This window comes from Stenella coeruleoalba (assembly GCF_951394435.1).
Source record: "Stenella coeruleoalba genome assembly, chromosome: 15".
Classification (NCBI taxonomy): domain Eukaryota; kingdom Metazoa; phylum Chordata; class Mammalia; order Artiodactyla; family Delphinidae; genus Stenella; species Stenella coeruleoalba.
The window spans coordinates 15,221,232-15,243,363 of NC_137161.1; the positions used below are offsets into that span (position 1 = coordinate 15,221,232).

Here is a 22,132-nt window from a genome sequence, read left to right on the forward strand (position 1 = left end):
AAAGGAAAAGAAGGAGGGAGCTATAGATTTAGCCACCAGGGTTGGCTAGTCACACTGACAGGGTTGATCATAGCCAGGTCAGAAGTAGGGGTCAATTGGGAAGGTTTTAGGTTTTATTTCCCCGGTCCAAGGCCAAAGGCAAAATGTCTAGGTTTCCATTTCCTGGTGAAATAGAGGCTGCAGTTCTTGGGTTGATTATTGGATTTCTACAGTGAACCCTAGGAATGGGCCTTTCGTTCCTGCCCCCGCTCTCCTTCACACAACAGTAACATCTGCCGTGGGTCCCTCTCCACTCGCCACTGGGGACTGGAAGTCCCAACTCCACACCCATCTCCCCAGAGCTTCCAGGGGCCCAGAAGTCATAGGAGCCAGAAACAAATGGAGTAGAAAGTGGTCTTTTATTGGAGAGTCCATGAGAGAGGCATCCCAGGTTTGGGCACCCGGATGAAAGGAAGAATGGGCAGTGCGGGAGAGGGTAGTGCTACAGGCACCAGGATCTGCATCCCTGGGGACTTCACCGGTGCAGCAAGAACAGACTCCACCTGGTAGGAGAAAAGAGAATCAGAGATGTGATTCAGCAGGTCAAAGACTCAGAGGCAGTGGGAGGCAGGACCAAGTCCACTTGTCATCCCTCTCAGGACGAGACCCCTCGGTCTCTCCATCACCTCCCCATGTCCTCTCCCCCACCAACCTAGGGTCACTCTCCACCTCTCAGCCTTTCTGTGCCTTCACAGGCCACCTCTTCCTCCACCCAGTTCTCACCTCACCGGGGATTCTTACAGACATTCCCGCAATAGCCCACACAGCACTTCTTGAGCCCCCAGCATTCAGCATCTGTCACACATTTGTTAATGGGATGTTTGAAGGGGCACTGGAACAGAACGCTGGGGCAGAAGCCAGGCTTAGTGGACTGTCGGAATCCGACTGGATCTTCTTGACCTTCGACTGGATCTTGACCTTCGACTAGATCTTGACCTTCGACTGGATCTTCTTGACCTTCGACTGGATCTTGACTTTCGACTGGATCTTGACCTTCGACTGGATCTTGTCCTTTGATCAGAACATTGCCTTTCGTAGTGCCTTGACCTTTAGGACAGCAAAGAAATATCCCCACATTTAGAACAGTGTACCTGCTTTAACTATCTAGTCTTTCCTCCAGGTCCAGCCACTGTTCACTGCAGTGTCCCTCAAAATGTGACTTGAGATAGGGGAGCTATCTCAAGGGCTAGCTGGGGTCTGTGCTCTTGGAAGGCTGGGACCGGGGTTCCTCGGGTGTCCATTTCTTCCCCTCACCCTCCATTCTGGGTTTTAGGGTCCTCACGAGGATTTGCCAGACTGAAGTGTCTTTCAGAGATGTCACTTTGGCATCTCTGAGGAAACTTAATGGAAAGGAAAGGAGCCGTGAGACACTTACCAGGAGACCTGAGCTCCATCCTGGCTCTGGAGACTGTCTTGACAAATCCTCACCCCTCCCTAGGTCTCAATGTCCTCCTTTGGAAAATAGGGGTCTTCAAACTACATGATTTTTGAGGCCCTGTTGGTTCTTAACCTTCTCTTAGAGGACTGATGACAGGTGATTTTACGGGGCAGATAGGCAGGGGACAGACCCCACACCCAGAGACCAGATTCCTGGGACCCCTCACTTCATTGAACGTTCTGTCCAAGTATCAACACTTGAGGCCAAGGTCATGTAACAACACTCCTTCCACAAACAGCCCTGATATCTCAGTCCTGGGGTGGAAAGCATGTAGAGTCTAGTAGGCAACTTCCTACTTCTCTGGATACGCTGGAAACCTACTGTCCAGGCTGAAGAGTGGGCTCTAGCCCTGCCTGCTGCTCTGGAAGTACCCCCTGTCAGTACCCAGGCTGCCCCCAACATCCTCTCCTCAACCCAACCCAGCCCCACCCAGGCCACTTCCCTATTCACCTCTTACGACAGCTGCCTTTGCCACCAGCGTCCCAAGGACAAGAAGCACTACCACCAGGATCAAGAAGTTTCTGGACTTCATGTTGTCAGGAAGGTGAATGGCTAAGAGCTGAGGCCAAACCTAGTTTTATGCAGCTCCAGCTTGGCCGGGTGCCAAGGGTGGGTCTGTGGTTTCACAAGGGACAAGGGGTGCATTTTCTTAGTTCTACCAGGAAATATCCACCTCCATCCTGGAAAGCACCTTGGGCCCTTCCCCAAGGATTATTTACAGGGAGAAATGGCAGTTACTGTTGCATCATCTCTCATAGCCCCAATAGCTACCTCACTTTCTCACAAAGAAGCAGGGCTGGCTCCCCTTGGGCACCATTACAGCCAAATTCTTCATACTTAGAATAGAAAGAATATGGAGCCCAAAGAAGAGAAAGGAATCACCCATGGTCATTTAACAAGTCAGTGGTAGGTCTGGTGTTCAGTTTTCATAGGCAAGGTGTTCCCCAGTTACTCCCTGTTCCTGCAAGACCCACCCAGACCTACCCTAACAGTTTACCCCTCCCAGCATCAAGCTGGGCTTTTCTTTCATTCTCCCCTAACCCCAAGAAAAACTCTCAAACGCATGTTTGCCTTGGACGTCTAATGACTAATCAGTGTACTTTTCCATTTCACAGGTAGTCTCTGAAATGCCCCAAGAAAATAACAGGGAAGGTGGAATTTGACATCTGGAATGGCATGATGCCCTTGAAATCACAGTCAGAAGAGAGAAAACACCCATAAAATAAAAGGAAGAAAATATAAATCATCTATAAGGTGGACATCTACAGTGCATACATCCAACATGGCTTCCTCTTTCTTAGAACAGCATGCTGTTTCTTCTGAAGAACTCTTGTTTCTTTGTACCATCAACTTAGGAATCTAATGGGGACTGCTGATCATGAAAGCCTGACCCCCAGTCACAGCAGGGTGCGTGTGTGTGTGTGTGTGTGTGTGTGTGTGTCTCAGGTCTACTGATGTCCTTTATTTGAATAGACACTAAGGGGAAGGGGGAAGTCCCTCCTTTTGGTAAAGGTGGTAGAGATGAGCCTGGGAACTCCAGAAGCTATGGTTCCAGTCTGGGAGTAGGTTAACTGTGCAAGAAAAAGGAAACGAATTCACTTAGAAAATCAGAGAAATGATGGTGAGAGAGGAATCGGAAGGCACAAACCAGCCCTTCATTCCCCTTTATCTTGAGAGCAGCTCTTCCCACACCCTTCCCCTAGTTCAGTTATGACCCAATAAATTGGCTTTCTGCCTAAGCTAGTCTGAGAAGGTATTTTGTCATTGCTACCATAGTTCAGAGTAATAAAAATGAATTGGGTGTTGTTGGGTGAGTTGGGTGTTGTCAGGGACAGAACCTGAATTGTGGAAATGACAGTTGAGCTCTGGGTGAGACAGCGATTGAAGCAAACTAATTATTTTATAGTAAGCCAGTTGTTTAAATCTTCACCTTTGTCTCTTTGGACTCGGACCACATGCCTACCAATGCTGAAACACTAAGGAGATATAAACAAATGTCAGAACATTAGAGTCTGCAGGCTACTTTAAAAAAAAATTTTAAAAAGCTCACTGCAAAGTAAGCTATACAAACAAAAGAATTGTGTAGAACATACCTATATTCTTTAAAGAATTAAAGCATTACAATGGAAGCCTGTACTCACGTGCCAGGTGAAAAAGGAGACTATTTACTCTACAGCCTATTACCCTATTAGCCTTTACTCCTATCCAATTTCTTCCCTCTCCATCCTCCACAGAGGCAACACTTTCTTGGATTTTCTAATTTTCTGTTAATTCAAGCATCTTGCTCATTTCTAATTGGGTGGTCTATCTTTTTCTTGTTGACCTGTAGAGAAAAGAAACCCTCACACATTACTAGTGAGAGTATATATTCATGCAACCGATTTGAAAGTAAATTTGGATCAGCTAGTAAAATTGAACATGAGCAAAATCTTTGAGATTTTTATCAATCTGATGGGTGAGAAGTGATACATTGCTGAAGTGTTTAGTTAGCATTTCTCTATCATGAATTATTTCAAGCATTTCTTCATATTTTAAAAGCCACTTATATTTCTTTACCTGAAAACTTCATTTCTTTTGCTCATTTTCCTATACAGTCATTAACCTTTTTCTTTTCAATTTCTAAGCACTCTTTATCTATTATAGAGAAAGGTCCTTTGTCTGTGATACGGTTGATAAATAATTTTTTTTTTTTGCGATACGCGGGCCCCTCACTGTTGTGGCGTCTCCCGTTGCAGAGCACAGGCTCCGGACACGCAGGCTCAGCGGCCATGGCTCACGGGCCCAGCAGCTCCGCGGCATGTGGCATCTTCCCAGACCGGGGCACGAACCCGTGTCTCCTGCATCCGCAGGTGAACTCTCAACCACTGCGCCACCAGGGAAGCCCTAAAATATTTTTTTTAAACACTGAAGTCTTTTATTCTGTTTCCCTCAGATCCTAAGAGTTTCCATTTCATTTGTTACCCCATAGATGAAATCTATTAGCAAACTGCATGCATATTTACATCAGTCAAGAAGTTTGAGCAGATACTTCCAACAAAGCATGTAATATGTGAATTAGATATTTTGAATGTTGAAGGAATTAAAGAATCAGTCAGCTACTGGAGGTAATTTGTGCGGATTCTGAAGTATTTCTATACAACTTTGCTTCTAACAGAAAAGGGAAAACCCTGACTCAGAGTTTGGCTTCTTATTGTGCAGAAAGATTTGAGGACCAAGTTTCAGATATGGTGGGGTCACTCACCCTCATATCTAGTGAGTTCCATATATGAAAAGGCTTTCCTTTTGTTTTACAAGTAACTCCTTATTGTAGGCTAGCCTTTCACCATTGAGAAATTAGGGTTTAGGTCTTAATCTAAGCAACACTGAGGTTAATTGCATCACCTCCATCCACAGGGGTCTGGCACCCAGGGAAGCCAAGGGTGAGAACAGGGTGAGCCCAGGACACACATGTTAGCAGAGACAGTGCAGCATGATGAGGTGTGCATCCAACACCCTAAGTGTGCTTTAGTTACCAGAATATTTGGCACACCCACAAATTAAGTAGCAAAACATTTTAATCCATTAATTCTAAAACTAACAGAGACGTTTTATATCCGGTGCCACCTCCTCAAAAGTCTACTGCAGATTAGACAGCCAGACTGCAGGTTACAAAGCCAGACATTACAGTTGAAGATGCAGTTTGGGACAAGACCATCATGGGGAGATTTTCCTCCTCTTTGCTCATAAACATAAGTTGTCAGCTTAAAAAAAATCCTCAGACATAAGAAGAAAGCTTTCTCTCTCTGTAACCTCTTTATTTTAAATCTGTCTGTAATGTTTGAAGGCAAAACAGATAATCAGCAAACCAACCTCCCAAGCAAGTACAAGGATCTGAGCTGGACTCCTGGGACTAAAGACTGGTTTAGTTCTATTTCTACCAACACTGTGATGTGAGGTACCATGGTTCTTGTTTTCGTTACAAGAGGTGTTAGGAAAGAATGCCCGCACACAATTAATAATAGCTTATCTAGCACGTAACTCTGCAGCACAGTACCAACAACAGGAGTATTTTAAAGCAGGGTGGAGAAGAAAGTAGACATTCATACAAGTTAAGGTTTCCTTTGTTTCTTCCCCTCTTTTTACAAGGAGAATTCAGCTCAGAGACAAACTCCAGAATGCCCGTACTGTCCTTTGGCCCACTAGGCCCAGAGAGCCTCAGGCTTCAGTGATGTGTCCTTCTCAGATGAGGAAATCATAGATTTCCCATGTTTTGTTCACGTCTGTCTTGATGAGTGTTCTTGCCTGTGCCAGTCTCAAGCCTCCTTGCTTGTTACATTCGTTCAGTAGAGCAGATTTGTATTCCAAATGGGCTCCTGGGAACAACCTCACCATCTGACAGAGCTCCTTCTCTTTTTCATTCAACTTCTCTGTGCCAGGGAGGCCAGTGAGGTTCAAGGGCGGTGCACTTCGTCTACCTGAATTCGAAGCCATTGGTACGGAAGGACTCAGGCCAGAATCAACGTCAGCCTGCCGGCGGAGCCACTGCTGGCAGGCGCTACGGTCCTGGATGTACTGGAGAACCTCTGGGAGCACAGGGCGTTTGAGACGTTCCTCTTCTGGAGTCTTTCTGAGGGGATCCTAGGTTCTGGCACTACAAAAATTGGTAATGCCTGCTGTCCTGTATTTCTGGAGCCTCTTGATTTCCCTTCGGAGTTCGAATTCCAATGCATGGCTTTCAATGAACTTGTCATGCTCCACCGGCGCCACTATCCTTGCAAATCGCCTCATTGTTTCCGAAGGCTCTTGGACTAGCTTGGGATACCGCCGTTCCATTAACTGAAATTTTCTAAGGTTGATTGATCCATGGTCTCTTATAATTTTTTTTCTCCTTTGTCTCTCCTTTAACCTAGAATGATAGATATCTACAACAGCCATCTTCAGAGTGTGTAAAATGTCCGAGTCATCTTCAACAAAATCAATGTCTCTCAAGTCCTCTTCTGAATAATTGTCAAATTCCTCATTGAAATCTGCCATGTGCCGAGAAAGCAAGGAGTCAAAGGTAGGTCGGGGAGGGTCATCTGTAGAGTGAAATGGAATGGCTGTGTCAGCAGTTTTTGCCTCCTCTGCTTGCTTCAGGTTCAGCAGGGTAGATGCAAACAGATGGTTGCTGATGAAATGCTTCACTCCTCCTTGGTCTTGGTGCACATTTGATTGGCTACATCCTGTCAATTTCCAAAGCCGCAGTCCATCACAGCTTCTAAAAGGGCCATTTCTTCTTGAGCAGTCCAGCTGGGGTCAAGAACAGGAAAATCTGAGGTCATTATTTCGTAAGTGTGAATACTTTGATGTTTCTTGTACTCAAATCCTCGAGTGAAACATGCTAAAGGAACTCAAACGGTCCATTTCCCAGTTGGCAAAGACTGTTGCTTTGATCTTCCTCAATGTAGGGATCTTTCAAGGAGATTTCAGAACTGGCCAACACATACACCAAAGCTGACCACCACCCCCCTCACCGCGTCCCCCTCCTCCGCCTAAATAAAAATTTTAACTCATTCTTAGACCTGCACAAAACAGCTCAGGGTGGCACCCTTTCCTCCTCTTATCTAGATATTGCCTCCTGTTGTTTGGTTACTTCTGCTCTGGACTTCTGCATTTCTGCTTCATGATATCCTTAAACTGGTGAAATTGGTTCATTATTTTCTTTCAATTCATGTGCCAAAAAAAAAAATCTAAATGATACAAAAGGGATCATAGAAAAAAAAACTTTCTAAATTGAAACAGACACCAGAAAAAGTAGAAAATCTGAATAATATTGTAACTATCCTAGAGATGGAATCAACAGTCAACAATTATTTGACCAAAAAGAAACATTAGGATCGGATTTCTTCATAAGAAAAGGCAATCAAGGAACAACTAATTCTAATATGATATAAATAGAAAATAAGACACAATTTCCAGCACGTTTTATGAAGTAAACATAATCTTGATACCAGAACTTAATAAGAATTTGTGTCAATTATAGCTCAATAAAGCTGTTAAAAAATAAAATTCTTGGGGCTTCCCTGGTGGCGCAGTGGTTGGGAGTCCACCTGCCGATGCAGGGGGCACGGGTTCGTGCCCTGGTCCGGGAGGATCCCGCATGCCACGGGGCGGCTGGGCCCGTGGGCCATGGCCACTGGGCCTGCGCGTCCGGAGCTTGTGCTCCGCAGCAGGAGAGGCCACAACAGTGAGAGGCCCGCATACCACAAAAAATAATAATAAAAATAAACAAATAAATAAATAAATAAAATTCTCAACAAGGATACTATGAAAAAGGAAGATTCTAAGCCAGTCTCACTCATAGAACATAGATTCATGAACACAAAAATCCTAAATAAGTCACCTACCACCTGAATGCAGTCATATGCAAAAAGGACAATTTTTTGTGACTAATTTTAATTTATCTTAGCTATCAAAGGTAGTTTAATGCTAGAAACTCAATTAATGTAATTCACCACACTAACAGATTAAAGAAAAAATATAAGCTTAGATATAGAGCAGCATGCAATAAAATTCAAGATGCAGTTGCAATATAAAAATAGCAAATTAGGAATGAAGAATAATTCTTTTAAAGTGATAAAAACTACCCCATAGCAAACATCATACACAAATGTGAAAGGTTTTAACCTCTCCTTATAAAATCAGGAACTATTCCCAATTCTGTTCAGTATTATGCGGGATAACCTATTCTATAGCATCAGACAAGTAGAAGAAATAAAAGGTGCAAGTAAGTATTGGAAAGAAAAAACAAAACTGTCATTATTCAAAGATGATGCAACTGTGTTCAAAAAATTCCAGACAAATCTACAGACAAATTGTTAGAATCCATGAGAGTTTATTATGACAGACACATACAAAGGAACTATACAAAAATCAATGGTACTCTATACATCAACAATACAAATCAGTAAATGAAATTTTATTGATATATATAATTACATAAAATATGAAGAGCTTATGGATAAATGTAATAAATTTTGTGCAGAACCACTACAGAGGAAATTAGAAAACTTTAGTGAGAGACATTTTTTAACATCCTCAAATCAGAAAGGTATACCATGTTCATGGATTGGAAGACTGAATATGATAAGGATGCCAATTCTCTTCAAACTGAATTTTAGTCTCAATGCTATCAAACCCCCAGAAAGGTTTTTGTAAAAGTAAACCAAAAAAAAAAAAAAAAAAAAAAAAAAGGCAATATAATTCTAAAATGCATACAAAAAGTGCAAAAGACAAGATAGCCAAGATACTCTTGAAGAATAATTTAATAAGACTTGATATAGGAAATATCAAGGTTTATTTTAAAGCTGTAATAATTATGATAAAGTGGTATTACAACAATGATAGATATGTAAATGAAACAGAATAGAGAGTCCAAAAACAGATGATTGCACATAATGAGAGTATGTTTTCAACTTGGCTGTAGTAAACAAATATCACTTTGGTTATATTAAGAAGGCTGCACATCATAATATTAATATACATTCCCTGAGTGGATGATAGGAGGATACAGGTTAAAAAGGTAGGATAGAAGGAAGAAGAAGGCAAATAAAAACAAACAAATAAATAAATAAATATTGCTTTACCAAAGAACTCATCAAGTCTGATGTGATCCTATTACATTTATAAGTATAAATGTCCATGAAATCTTACCAACAGAAAAAAAAAGTAGGAGAGTAATATATGTGTTTTGATAATATTTCAGTCGAATATAGAACTCCTGACAATGTTTATGTATGAAAAAGGAAAAGAGTTTGAAGGAATACACTCTGCTGTGAACATTGGTTACATGATGATGATGGGAGGGGACAAGTATGAGTAGTTTTTCCTTTATATGTATTAGTTTCTAATTTTTTTGCTTGTCACAACTGTCGACGAAACTTCAGTTAACAGTCAAGTTAAGAAGAAAAGAGGGGGGCTCCCTGGTGGCGCAGTGGTTGAGAGTCCGCCTGCCGATGCAGGGGACACTGGTTCGTGCCCCGGTCTGGGAGGATCCCACATGCCTCGGAGCGGCTGGGCCCGTGAGCCATGGCCGCTGAGCCTGCGCGTCCAGAGCCTGTGCTCCGCAACGGAAGAGGCCACAACAGTGAGAGGCCCAAGTACTGGAAAAAAAAAAAAAAAAAAAGAAGAAAAGAGGGAATTTTATTTGAGCCAAACTGAGAATTATAATCCGGAATACAGACTCTCAGGAAGCTCTGAGAAACTGTTCCACCAGGTGGAAGTTGAAGGCACAGTCATATACATTTTCGAGACAAAGGATCATACATCAAAATGACATAGTGATACTTTACTCAAAGTTCACCAACGATACATAGTCCGGGTAAGCACATACAAAGAGAGCAGCAAGTCCATGACCACTACAGAGTTGGGAAAGAATGCTATTCTTTTAAGAAGTTGCACTGCTAGTGTCAAAAGAAAGGGGAAAAAATTATCTTTATGGTCAAACAGACACTCTTATCTTTGAGGAGGTTTGGTTAATGTGTAATGCAGATGCACACTGCTTATCAGGGAGGGAGGGAAGAGACCCAAACGAATGCAGAGAGAGAATTTTATGTTTAATTTTTTCTTGTCCTGCCTGAAAATATGAATTTTATTTCATCACAGCAAAAGTGATCTGAACATATCAAATAAAGAAAATTAAAATTCATAAAGAATAAAGAACTTAAGCAACCATGTGAGTGGAGAAAGGCTAATTGAGAGTTGTATCTAAAGAAGTGATTATATACATGTAATCACTTTTTAAAAATATTTATTTAATTTATTTATGTATTTTGGCTGCACGGGGTCTTTGTTGCGACATGTGGGGTCTTATAGCTGCGGCTTGTGAGCTTCTTAGTTGCGGCATGTAGATTCTTAGTTGTGGCACGCATGTGGGACCTATTTCCCAGACCAGGGATCGAACTCAGGTCCCTTGCATTGGGAGCACCGAGTCTTACCCACTGGACCACCAGGGAAGTCCCTATATACATGTAATCATTAATGCAAGTGTTAAGAAGAGATGCTTAAATTATGTGTCATAATGTAAAAATATAATAATGCGTTATTCTGATGCAGTCAAAAGATATCACTCTAGGTAGTTCAAGCAGAAAAAGAACTTCAGCTATTGTACGAGCACATTTCACTGTAAGAACCCAAATCACACGTGAAATCCTGGATGTGAAAGAGTCTGGGAAAAAATAGACATTTGCTTTACAACCCCTGCAGGAAGGCATTTTGGGATCAGTTGAAATGCTTGTTGATGAAGACACTGCAGGTACCTGCCATACTCCTGCACCCTCCCACACTTACACTTCCAAACATCAGCAAATATTCACCTCCCAGAAGACAAAGCACCCACCTTACGTGGGCGTTGAAGTGAACGGGTCTGAGAACAAGAAAGGTCGGACACAAGTGTTGGGAGATAAAAAAAAAAAAAAAGAAAGATAAAAGAAAATGCATCGGGGAAAAAGAATATGGAGTACTGAGAGAGGTTATTACCTTGAAATGTTGGTGTAATATCTCTTAGTGGCCATGGCTGATGGCGGAAGCCCTCCTATTTCAGATGAGTACTTAACAATCAAAGAAGTCCACACGTGTATTAAGAAAACTGTCCGTTATTGTAGCAACAGAGGAGGGAGCCCTTGAGCTAAGAAACTAAGGAAACTATTCTAACCTCCAACCCATCCCACTCCAGTAAGATATTCCTTTCAATAACTGGTCCATGAAAATCTACTGATTTTAAAATAAGAAAGAAATTTAGAAATCATAGACCATACAAAAATACTCCTTTTTAAAAAACAGAAATGAGTAGCAAAGCTTAAAAGCATTTAAAACAGGATTTTTAAAATCCCCAGTACAATGTCACCACAAAGCTGAGAAAAACTGATATTCTAAAATAAATGTTTAAAATTAGTAAAGCAAATTAAAGGTATGAGGAACCATCATAAAGCAGAAATACAGAAACTCAAAGAAGAGATAGCAAAATAGCAGGGAGATGTGAAATGGAATCTGAAAGACAGTAGAGAAATTGAAGAAAAGGACAAAAACATTTCATAAATAAGGACTAAGTAAAATAAGGAAGAAAATGGAAAACATAAGAAAAGCAAAGAACATGAAATAAAAATGAAGAAGTAGCTTAAAAATACAGAGAGAGTCTTAAATATTAAAAAGTCAATGGAGATTCACCAGACACATAAATCAAGTCCCACAAAGAAGAAAATCAAAACAACAAAATAGAAGAATTATTTAAAACTATAATTGAGGAAAATATCTCTGAAATAAAAGATTTGAGTCTACATATTAAAAGCTCACATTGTGAATGCAAGTAAAATTTGCAAATTTAGAGAAGAGCTAACACCCATCCTTCTCAAACTCTTCCAAAAAATTGCAGAGGAAGGAACATTCCCAAACTCATTCTATGAGGCCACCATCACCCTGATACCAAAACCAGACAAAGTTACTACAAAAAAAGAAAATTACAGATCAATATCACTGATGAATATAGATGCAAAAATCCTCAACAAAATACTAGCAAACAGAATCCAGCAGCACATTAAAAGGATCATACACCATGATCAAGGGGTATTTATCCCAGGGATGCAAGCATACTTCAATATATGCAAATCAATCAATGTGATACACCATATAACAAATTGAAGAAGAAAAACCATATGATCATTTCAATAGATGCAGAAAAAGCTTTTGACAAAATTCAACACCCATTTATGATAAAAAACTCTCCAGAAAGTGGGCATAGAGGGAACCTACCTCAAAATAATAAAGGCCATATATTACAAACCCACAGCAAACATCATTCTCAGTGGTGAAAAACTGAAAGCATTTCCTCTAAGATCAGGAACAAGACAAGGATGTCCACTCTTACCACCATTACTCAACATAATTTTGGAAGTCCTAGCCACAGCAATCAGAGAAGAAAAAGAAATAGAAGGAATACAAATTGAAAAAGAAGGAGGAAAACTGTCACTGTTTGTAGATGACATGATACTATACATAGAGAATCCTAAAAATGCCACCAGAAAACTACTAGAGCTAATCAATGAATTTGGTAAAGTAGCAGGATACAAAATTAATGCACAGAAATCTCTTGCATTCCTATACACTAATGATGAAAAGTCTGAAAGAGAAATTAAGGAATCACTCCCATTTACCATTGCAACAAAAAGAATGAAATACCTAGGAATAAACCTACCTAGGGAGACCAAAGACCTGTATGCAGAAAACTATAAGACACTGATGAAAGAAATTAAAGATGATCCAAACAGATGGAGAGATATACCATGTTCTTGGATTGGAAGAATCAATATTGTGAAAATGACTATACTACCAAAGGCAATCTACAGATTCAATGCAATCCCTATCAAATTAACAATGGCATTTTTTATAGAACTAGAACAAAAAAATCTTAAAATTTGTATGGAAACACAAAAGACCCCGAACAGCCAAATTGTCTTGAGGGAAAAACATGGATCTGGAGGAATCAGACTCCCTGACTTCAGACTACACTACAAAGCTACAGTAATCAAGACAATATGGTACTGGCACAAAAACAGAAATATAGATCAATGGAACAGGATAGAAAGCCCAGAGATAAACCCATGCACATATGGTCACTTTATCTTTGATAAAGGAGGCAAGAATATACAGTGGAGAAAAGACAGTCTCTTCAATAAGTGGTGCTGGGAAAACTGGACAGCTACATGTAAAAGAATGAAATTAGAATACTCCCTAACACCATACACAAAAATAAACTCAAAATGGACTGAAGACCTAAATGTAACGCCAGACACCATCAAAGTCTTAGAGGAAAACATAGGCAGAACACTCCATGACATAAATCACAGCAAGATCCTTTTTGACCCACCTCCTAGAGAAATGGAAATAAAAACAAAAATAAACAAATGGGACCTTATGAAACTTAAAAGCTTTTGCACAGCAAAGGAAACCATAAACAAGACCAAAAGACATCCTTCAGAATGGGAGAAAACATTTGCAAATGAAACAACTGACAAAGGATTAATCTCCAAAATATAAAAGCAACTCATGCAGCTCAATATCAAAAAAACAAACAACCCAATCCAAAAATGGGCAGAAGAACTAAATAGACATTTCTCCAAAGAAGATATACAGATTGCCAACAAACACATGAAAGAATGTTTAACATCATTAATCATTAGATAAATGCAAATCAAAACTACAATGATATGTCATCTCACACCGGTCAGAATGACCATCATCAAAAAATCTACAAACAATAACTGCTGGACAGGGTGTGGAGAAAAGGGAACCGTCTTGAACTGTTGGTGGGAATGTAAATTGATACAGCCACTATGGAGAATAGTATGGAGGTTCCTTAAAAAACTACAAATAGAACTACCATAAGACCCAGCAATCCCACTACTGGGCATATACCCTGAGAAAACCATAATTCAAAAAGAGTCATGTACCAAAATGTCCATTGCAGCTCTATTTACAATAGCCAGGACATGGAAGCCACCTAAGTGTCCATCGACAGATGAATGGATAAAGAAGATGTGGCACATATATACAATGGAATATTACTCAGCCATAAAAAGGAACGAAACTGAGTTATTTGTAGTGAGGTGGATGGACCTAGAGACTGTCATACAGAGTGAAGTAAGTCAGAAAGAGAAAAACAAATACCATATGCTAACACATATATATGGAATCTAAAAAAAAAAGAAAGAAAAATAATGGTTAGAAGAACCTAGGGGCAAGACAGGAATAAAGATGCAGACCTGCTAGAGAATGGACTTGAGGATACGGGGAGGGGGAAGGGTAAGCTGTGACAAAGTGAGAGAATGGCATGGACATATATACACTACCAAACGTAGAATAGATAGCTAGTGGGAAGCAGCCGCATAGCACAGGGAGATCAGCTTGGTGCTTTGTGACCACCTAGAGGAGTGGGATAGGGAGGGTGGGAGGGAGGGAGTTGCAAGAGGGAAGAGATATGGGGACATATGTGTATGTATAACTGATTCACCTTGTTATAAAGCAGAAACTAACACACCATTGTAAAGCAATTATACCCCAATAAAGATGTTAAAAAAAAGCGTGGGGGGGAAAGTACATCTACCCACAGACTTTTCTTTGTCCCTAACCCCTTGCTTGGATTGTTTTGTAAATCCGGTGCCAAAATCACCAAGGGAGGGTGTGCAGGGACAAAAGTATTTTATCCTTGAAAGTTGCTATGAAAGTAGCGCTTTAATATTTTCATGATAACAACAGCAAAAACAAAATGGTAATTACATGACGTGAAGGATTTAACTATTCTTATTGTGGTAAACATTTTGCAGGGTATACATGTATCAAATCACCACATTGTACACCTCAAACATTCATGTTATATGTCAATTTTTATCTCATTAAAGGTGGGGGGAGGGGGGCTTCCCTGGTGGCGCAGTGGTTAAGAATCCGGCTGCCAATGCAGGGGACACCCGTTCAAGCCCTGGTCTAGGAAGATCCCACATGCCACGGAGCAACTAAGCCCGTGCGCCACAACTACTGAGCCTGTGCTCTAGACCCTGCGAGCCACAACTACTGAAGTCTGCACGCCACCACTACTGAGCCCACGCACAGCAACTACTGAAGCCCACACGCCTAGAGCCCATGCTCTGCAACAAGAGAAGCCACCACAATGAGAAGCTCACGCACCGCAACGAAGAGTAGCCCCCGTTCGCCACAACTACAGGAAGGCTGTGCACAGCAAGGAAGATCCAACGCAGCCCAAAATAAATAAATTTATTTTAAAATAATAATAAATAAATAAAGCTGGGGCAAAAGAGACAAAATCGAAGGGGTAAATACTGCTATCTTCACCATACAGAATCTTCACATCCGGGAGCATGTTAATTATTTATTCAAGACTTTTTTATGTGCTACATGAACACTTGTTTACATTTCTTTTTTAAAGTTCTGCCTGTCTCTCATTAAGTTTATTTGTTGAGCGGTTTAATTGTGTTGATATTATAAGTGGGAATTTTCTTCCATTCCATTTTCTGGTTATTGCTAGTTTATAATAAAAATAGGATTTATGGGAATTCCCTGGCAGTCCAGTGGTTAGGACTCAGCGCTTTCACTGCCGTGGGCTGGGGTTCAATCCCTGGTTGGGGAACTAAGATCTTATAAACCACATGGTGCAGCCAAAAAAATTAAAAATAAAAATAGGATTTAGCTTAATTTTTAAATAGGATTTATCATCACATACTCACTGTGTGTCTTTGGGTGATTAAGTGAAGCTTTCATGGGCTTCAAACTCTTAACAAAATTAAAGATGTGTATACTACCCATCTGAGAGAGTTCTAATGAAAAATAAATAAGACAATACAGATAACATATTTAGTACAGGATCTGGAACAGAGAAAACACTAAAACACAGAAACTGTTCTTACCACCAATGGTGTATTACGTGTTTGTCAGGCCAGAAGTTTAGCCACTGCTCTCACCTGTGCTCCAAGATGTGCAGTCCAGTCCATCCCCTGGACAATGAGAGGAAAACCCTGGCTTGTAGGCCCCTGGGAGGGACCAAGGGGCAGCGGGCTCTCTGTTCTCTCACCCTCAACAAAGCCTCTGCTCCCCACCTCCCCTCTAGCAGGAACCCAACACACACACAGAAAGAAGAGGTGTTTCAGGGCCATAATGTCAGGGCTGAACTGACATTCATTATTATATTTCCAGAATGATTTCATTCAACCCCCCTCAGAATGAGTAGACAACTGAGGCTCAGAGATTTGTCTGAGGTCATCCAACAACTGGGGAGGAGGCTGGGGCTAGAACTCGGGTCTCCTGACGCCCAAGCCTGTGCTCTGCCCACTTCACCCCAAATGCTCCTCCCCCTATGGCTTTGACCTTCCCTGAGAACTTCATTGTCCAAGGACAGTGGGGCAGGTGAGCCAACAGCAGAGCCACGAGGTCATCCAAGTTTGCCCAACATACACCCTTCTGCTGTCTTCACTCCTCGAGTCTGCTCTACCCCAACTTGTACATCTCCAGAGAACATTAATCAGCGATCACAAGAAAGGATCAGGGACTCAGTGTGTCTTGCATCCTCGTTCACATCTTCAAATAGAAAGCTGGGAGAGGATATCGCTTAACCCAAAGGAATTATGTGTTATTGGAGGCCCCTCAGGCATGAATAGGAGAAATGCTTCATGAGCAGGGATTTCCCAGCATGTGTTTCTATGTCTTCTTGGGAGGACATAGATCCCTGGGAAACATGAAAGGAAAAGAAGGAGGGAGCTATAGATTTAGCCACCAGGGTTGGCTAGTCACACTGACAGGGTTGATCATAGCCAGGTCAGAAGTAGGGGTCAATTGGGAAGGTTTTAGGTTTTATTTCCCCGGTCCAAGGCCAAAGGCAAAATGTCTAGGTTTCCATTTCCTGGTGAAATAGAGGCTGCAGTTCTTGGGTTGATTATTGGATTTCTACAGTGAACCCTAGGAATGGGCCTTTCGTTCCTGCCCCCGCTCTCCTTCACACAACAGTAACATCTGCCGTGGGTCCCTCTCCACTCGCCACTGGGGACTGGAAGTCCCAACTCCACACCCATCTCCCCAGAGCTTCCAGGGGCCCAGAAGTCATAGGAGCCAGAAACAAATGGAGTAGAAAGTGGTCTTTTATTGGAGAGTCCATGAGAGAGGCATCCCAGGTTTGGGCACCCGGATGAAAGGAAGAATGGGCAGTGCGGGAGAGGGTAGTGCTACAGGCACCAGGATCTGCATCCCTGGGGACTTCACCGGTGCAGCAAGAACAGACTCCACCTGGTAGGAGAAAAGAGAATCAGAGATGTGATTCAGCAGGTCAAAGACTCAGAGGCAGTGGGAGGCAGGACCAAGTCCACTTGTCATCCCTCTCAGGACGAGACCCCTCGGTCTCTCCATCACCTCCCCATGTCCTCTCCCCCACCAACCTAGGATCACTCTCCACCTCTCAGCCTTTCTGTGCCTTCACAGGCCACCTCTTCCTCCACCCAGTTCTCACCTCACCAGGGATACACACAGACATTCCCGCAACGGCCCACACAGCACTTCTTGTCCGCCGCGCAATGAGCATCTTTCATACATTCGTGAGTGGGGTTGATTATGGAGCACTGGTGAGGAACACTGGGGCAGGAGCCAGGCCTAGAGAACCTTGGGAACATGGCTGGAACTTCTTGACCTTTGACTGGATCTTGACCTTCGACTAGATCTTGACCTTCGACTGGATCTTGACCTTCGACTGGATCTTGACCTTCGACTGGATCTTGTCCTTTGATCAGAACATTGCCTTTCGTAGTGCCTTGACCTTTAGGACAACAAAGAAATATCCCCACATTTAGAACAGTGTACCTGCTTTAACTATCTAGTCTTTCCTCCAGGTCCAGCCACTGTTCACTGCAGTGTCCCTCAAAATGTGACTTGAGATAGGGGAGCTATCTCAAGGGCTAGCTGGGGTCTGTGCTCTTGGAAGGCTGGGACCGGGGTTCCTCGGGTGTCCATTTCTTCCCCTCACCCTCCATTCTGGGTCTTAGGGTCCTCACGAGGATATGCCAGACTGAAGTGTCTTTCAGAGGTGTCACTTTGGCATCTCTGAGGAAACTTAATGGAAAGGAAAGGAGCCGTGAGACACTTATCAGGAGACCTGAGCTCCATCCTGGCTCTGGAGACTGTCTTGACAAATCCTCACCCCTCCCTAGGTCTCAATGTCCTCCTTTGGAAAATAGGGGTCTTCAAACTACATGATTTTTGAGGCCCTGTTGGTTCTTAACCTTCTCTTAGAGGACTGATGACAGGTGATTTTACAGGGCAGATAGGCAGGGGACAGACCCCACACCCAGAGACCAGATTCCTGGGACCCCTCACTTCATTGAACGTTCTGTCCAAGTATCAACACTTGAGGCCAAGGTCATGAAACAACACTCCTTCCACAAACAGCCCTGATATCTCAGTCCTGGGGTGGAAAGCATGTAGAGTCTAGTAGGCAACTTCCTACTTCTCTGGATACGCTGGAAACCTACTGTCCAGGCTGAAGAGTGGGCTCTAGCCCTGCCTGCTGCTCTGGAAGTACCCCCTGTCAGTACCCAGGCTGCCCCCAACATCCTCTCCTCAACCCAACCCAGCCCCACCCAGGCCACTTCCCTATTCACCTCTTACGACAGCTGCCTTTGCCACCAGCGTCCCAAGGACAAGAAGCACTACCACCAGGATCAAGAAGTTTCTGGACTTCATGTTGTCAGGAAGGTGAATGGCTAAGAGCTGAGGCCAAACCTAGTTTTATGCAGCTCCAGCTTGGCCGGGTGCCAAGGGTGGGTCTGTGGTTTCACAAGGGACAAGGGGTGCATTTTCTTAGTTCTACCAGGAAATATCCACCTCCATCCTGGAAAGCACCTTGGGCCCTTCCCCAAGGATTATTTACAGGGAGAAATGGCAGTTACTGTTGCATCATCTCTCATAGCCCCAATAGCTACCTCACTTTCTCACAAAGAAGCAGGGCTGGCTCCCCTTGGGCACCATTACAGCCAAATTCCTCATACTTAGAATAGAAAGAATATGGAGCCCAAAGAAGAGAAAGGAATCACCCATGGTCATTTAACAAGTCAGTGGTAGGTCTGGTGTTCAGTTTTCATAGGCAAGGTGTTCCCCAGTTACTCCCTGTTCCTGCAAGACCCACCCAGACCTACCCTAACAGTTTACCCCTCCCAGCATCAAGCTGGGCTTTTCTTTCATTCTCCCCTAACCCCAAGAAAAACTCTCAAACGCATGTTTGCCTTGGACGTCTAATGACTAATCAGTGTACTTTTCCATTTCACAGGTAGTCTCTGAAATGCCCCAAGAAAGTAACAGGGAAGGTGGAATTTGACATCTGGAATGGCATGATGCCCTTGAAATCACAGTCAGAAGAGAGAAAACACCCATAAAATAAAAGGAAGAAAATATAAATCATCTATAAGGTGGACATCTACAGTGCATACATCCAACATGGCTTCCTCCTTCTTAGAACAGCATGCTGCTTCTTCTGAAGAACTCTTGTTTCTTTGTACCATCAACTTAGGAATCTAATGGGGACTGCTGATCATGAAAGCCTGACCCCCAGTCACAGCAGGGTGCGTGTGTGTGTGTGTGTGTGTGTGTGTGTGTGTGTCAGGTCTACTGATGTCCTTTATTTGAATAGACACTAAGGGGAAGGGGGAAGTCCCTCCTTTTGGTAAAGGTGGTAGAGATGAGCCTGGGAACTCCAGAAGCTATGGTTCCAGTCTGGGAGTAGGTTAACTGTGCAAGAAAAAGGAAACGAATTCACTTAGAAAATCAGAGAAATGATGGTGAGAGAGGAATCGGAAGGCACAAACCAGCCCTTCATTCCCCTTTATCTTGAGAGCAGTTCTTCCCACACCCTTCCCCTAGTTCAGTTATGACCCAATAAATTGGCTTTCTGCCTAAGCTAGTCTGAGAAGGTATTTTGTCATTGCTACCATAGTTCAGAGTAATAAAAATGAATTGGGTGTTGTTGGGTGAGTTGGGTGTTGTCAGGGACAGAACCTGAATTGTGGAAATGACAGTTGAGCTCTGGGTGAGACAGCGATTGAAGCAAACTAATTATTTTATAGTAAGCCAGTTGTTTAAATCTTCACCTTTGTCTCTTTGGACTCGGACCACATGCCTACCAATGCTGAAACACTAAGGAGATATAAACAAATGTCAGAACATTAGAGTCTGCAGGCTACTTTAAAAAAAAATTTTAAAAAGCTCACTGCAAAGTAAGCTATACAAACAAAAGAATTGTGTAGAACATACCTATATTCTTTAAAGAATTAAAGCATTACAATGGAAGCCTGTACTCACGTGCCAGGTGAAAAAGGAGACTATTTACTCTACAGCCTATTACCCTATTAGCCTTTACTCCTATCCAATTTCTTCCCTCTCCATCCTCCACAGAGGCAACACTTTCTTGGATTTTCTAATTTTCTGTTAATTCAAGCATCTTGCTCATTTCTAATTGGGTGGTCTATCTTTTTCTTGTTGACCTGTAGAGAAAAGAAACCCTCACACATTACTAGTGAGAGTATATATTCATGCAACCGATTTGAAAGTAAATTTGGATCAGCTAGTAAAATTGAACATGAGCAAAATCTTTGAGATTTTTATCAATCTGATGGGTGAGAAGTGATACATTGCTGAAGTGTTTAGTTAGCATTTCTCTATCATGAATTATTTCAAGCATTTCTTCATATTTTAAAAGCCACTTATATTTCTTTACCTGAAAACTTCATTTCTTTTGCTCATTTTCCTATACAGTCATTAACCTTTTTCTTTTCAATTTCTAAGCACTCTTTATCTATTATAGAGAAAGGTCCTTTGTCTGTGATACGGTTGATAAATAATTTTTTTTTTTTGCGATACGCGGGCCCCTCACTGTTGTGGCGTCTCCCGTTGCAGAGCACAGGCTCCGGACGCGCAGGCTCAGCGGCCATGGCTCACGGGCCCAGCAGCTCCGCGGCATGTGGCATCTTCCCAGACCGGGGCAAGAACCCGTGTCTCCTGCATCCGCAGGTGAACTCTCAACCACTGCGCCACCAGGGAAGCCCTAAAATATTTTTTTTAAACACTGAAGTCTTTTATTCTGTTTCCCTCAGATCCTAAGAGTTTCCATTTCATTTGTTACCCCATAGATGAAATCTATTAGCAAACTGCATGCATATTTACATCAGTCAAGAAGTTTGAGCAGATACTTCCAACAAAGCATGTAATATGTGAATTAGATATTTTGAATGTTGAAGGAATTAAAGAATCAGTCAGCTACTGGAGGTAATTTGTGCGGATTCTGAAGTATTTCTATACAACTTTGCTTCTAACAGAAAAGGGAAAACCCTGACTCAGAGTTTGGCTTCTTATTGTGCAGAAAGATTTGAGGACCAAGTTTCAGATATGGTGGGGTCACTCACCCTCATATCTAGTGAGTTCCATATATGAAAAGGCTTTCCTTTTGTTTTACAAGTAACTCCTTATTGTAGGCTAGCCTTTCACCATTGAGAAATTAGGGTTTAGGTCTTAATCTAAGCAACACTGAGGTTAATTGCATCACCTCCATCCACAGGGGTCTGGCACCCAGGGAAGCCAAGGGTGAGAACAGGGTGAGCCCAGGACACACATGTTAGCAGAGACAGTGCAGCATGATGAGGTGTGCATCCAACACCCTAAGTGTGCTTTAGTTACCAGAATATTTGGCACACCCACAAATTAAGTAGCAAAACATTTTAATCCATTAATTCTAAAACTAACAGAGACGTTTTATATCCGGTGCCACCTCCTCAAAAGTCTACTGCAGATTAGACAGCCAGACTGCAGGTTACAAAGCCAGACATTACAGTTGAAGATGCAGTTTGGGACAAGACCATCATGGGGAGATTTTCCTCCTCTTTGCTCATAAACATAAGTTGTCAGCTTAAAAAAAATCCTCAGACATAAGAAGAAAGCTTTCTCTCTCTGTAACCTCTTTATTTTAAATCTGTCTGTAATGTTTGAAGGCAAAACAGATAATCAGCAAACCAACCTCCCAAGCAAGTACAAGGATCTGAGCTGGACTCCTGGGACTAAAGACTGGTTTAGTTCTATTTCTACCAACACTGTGATGTGAGGTACCAT

The 22,132-nt window shown here is 42.3% G+C and overlaps 1 protein-coding gene and 1 pseudogene across 2 annotated transcripts; both read right to left on the minus strand.

The window, feature by feature from the left end:
* Nucleotides 1-252: 252 nt before the first annotated feature.
* On the minus strand, nt 253-18,721 carry PI3 (peptidase inhibitor 3; the record flags this gene model as incomplete). The annotated part of the gene is made up of 4 exons (XM_079944608.1): nt 253-542; nt 763-1,050; nt 17,709-17,798; nt 18,640-18,721. 3 exons carry the CDS (start codon nt 18,719-18,721, stop codon nt 764-766), a joined length of 459 nt encoding a protein of 152 aa, XP_079800734.1. The 3' UTR covers nt 253-542; nt 763.
* On the minus strand, nt 5,640-10,759 carry LOC307197986 (transcriptional adapter 2-alpha-like; annotated as a pseudogene). Its single transcript has 2 exons — nt 10,753-10,759; nt 5,640-6,836 (listed from the first exon to the last, which is right to left on the minus strand). The product of its transcript is annotated as a transcriptional adapter 2-alpha-like (transcript).
* Nucleotides 18,722-22,132: the final 3,411 nt, after the last annotated feature.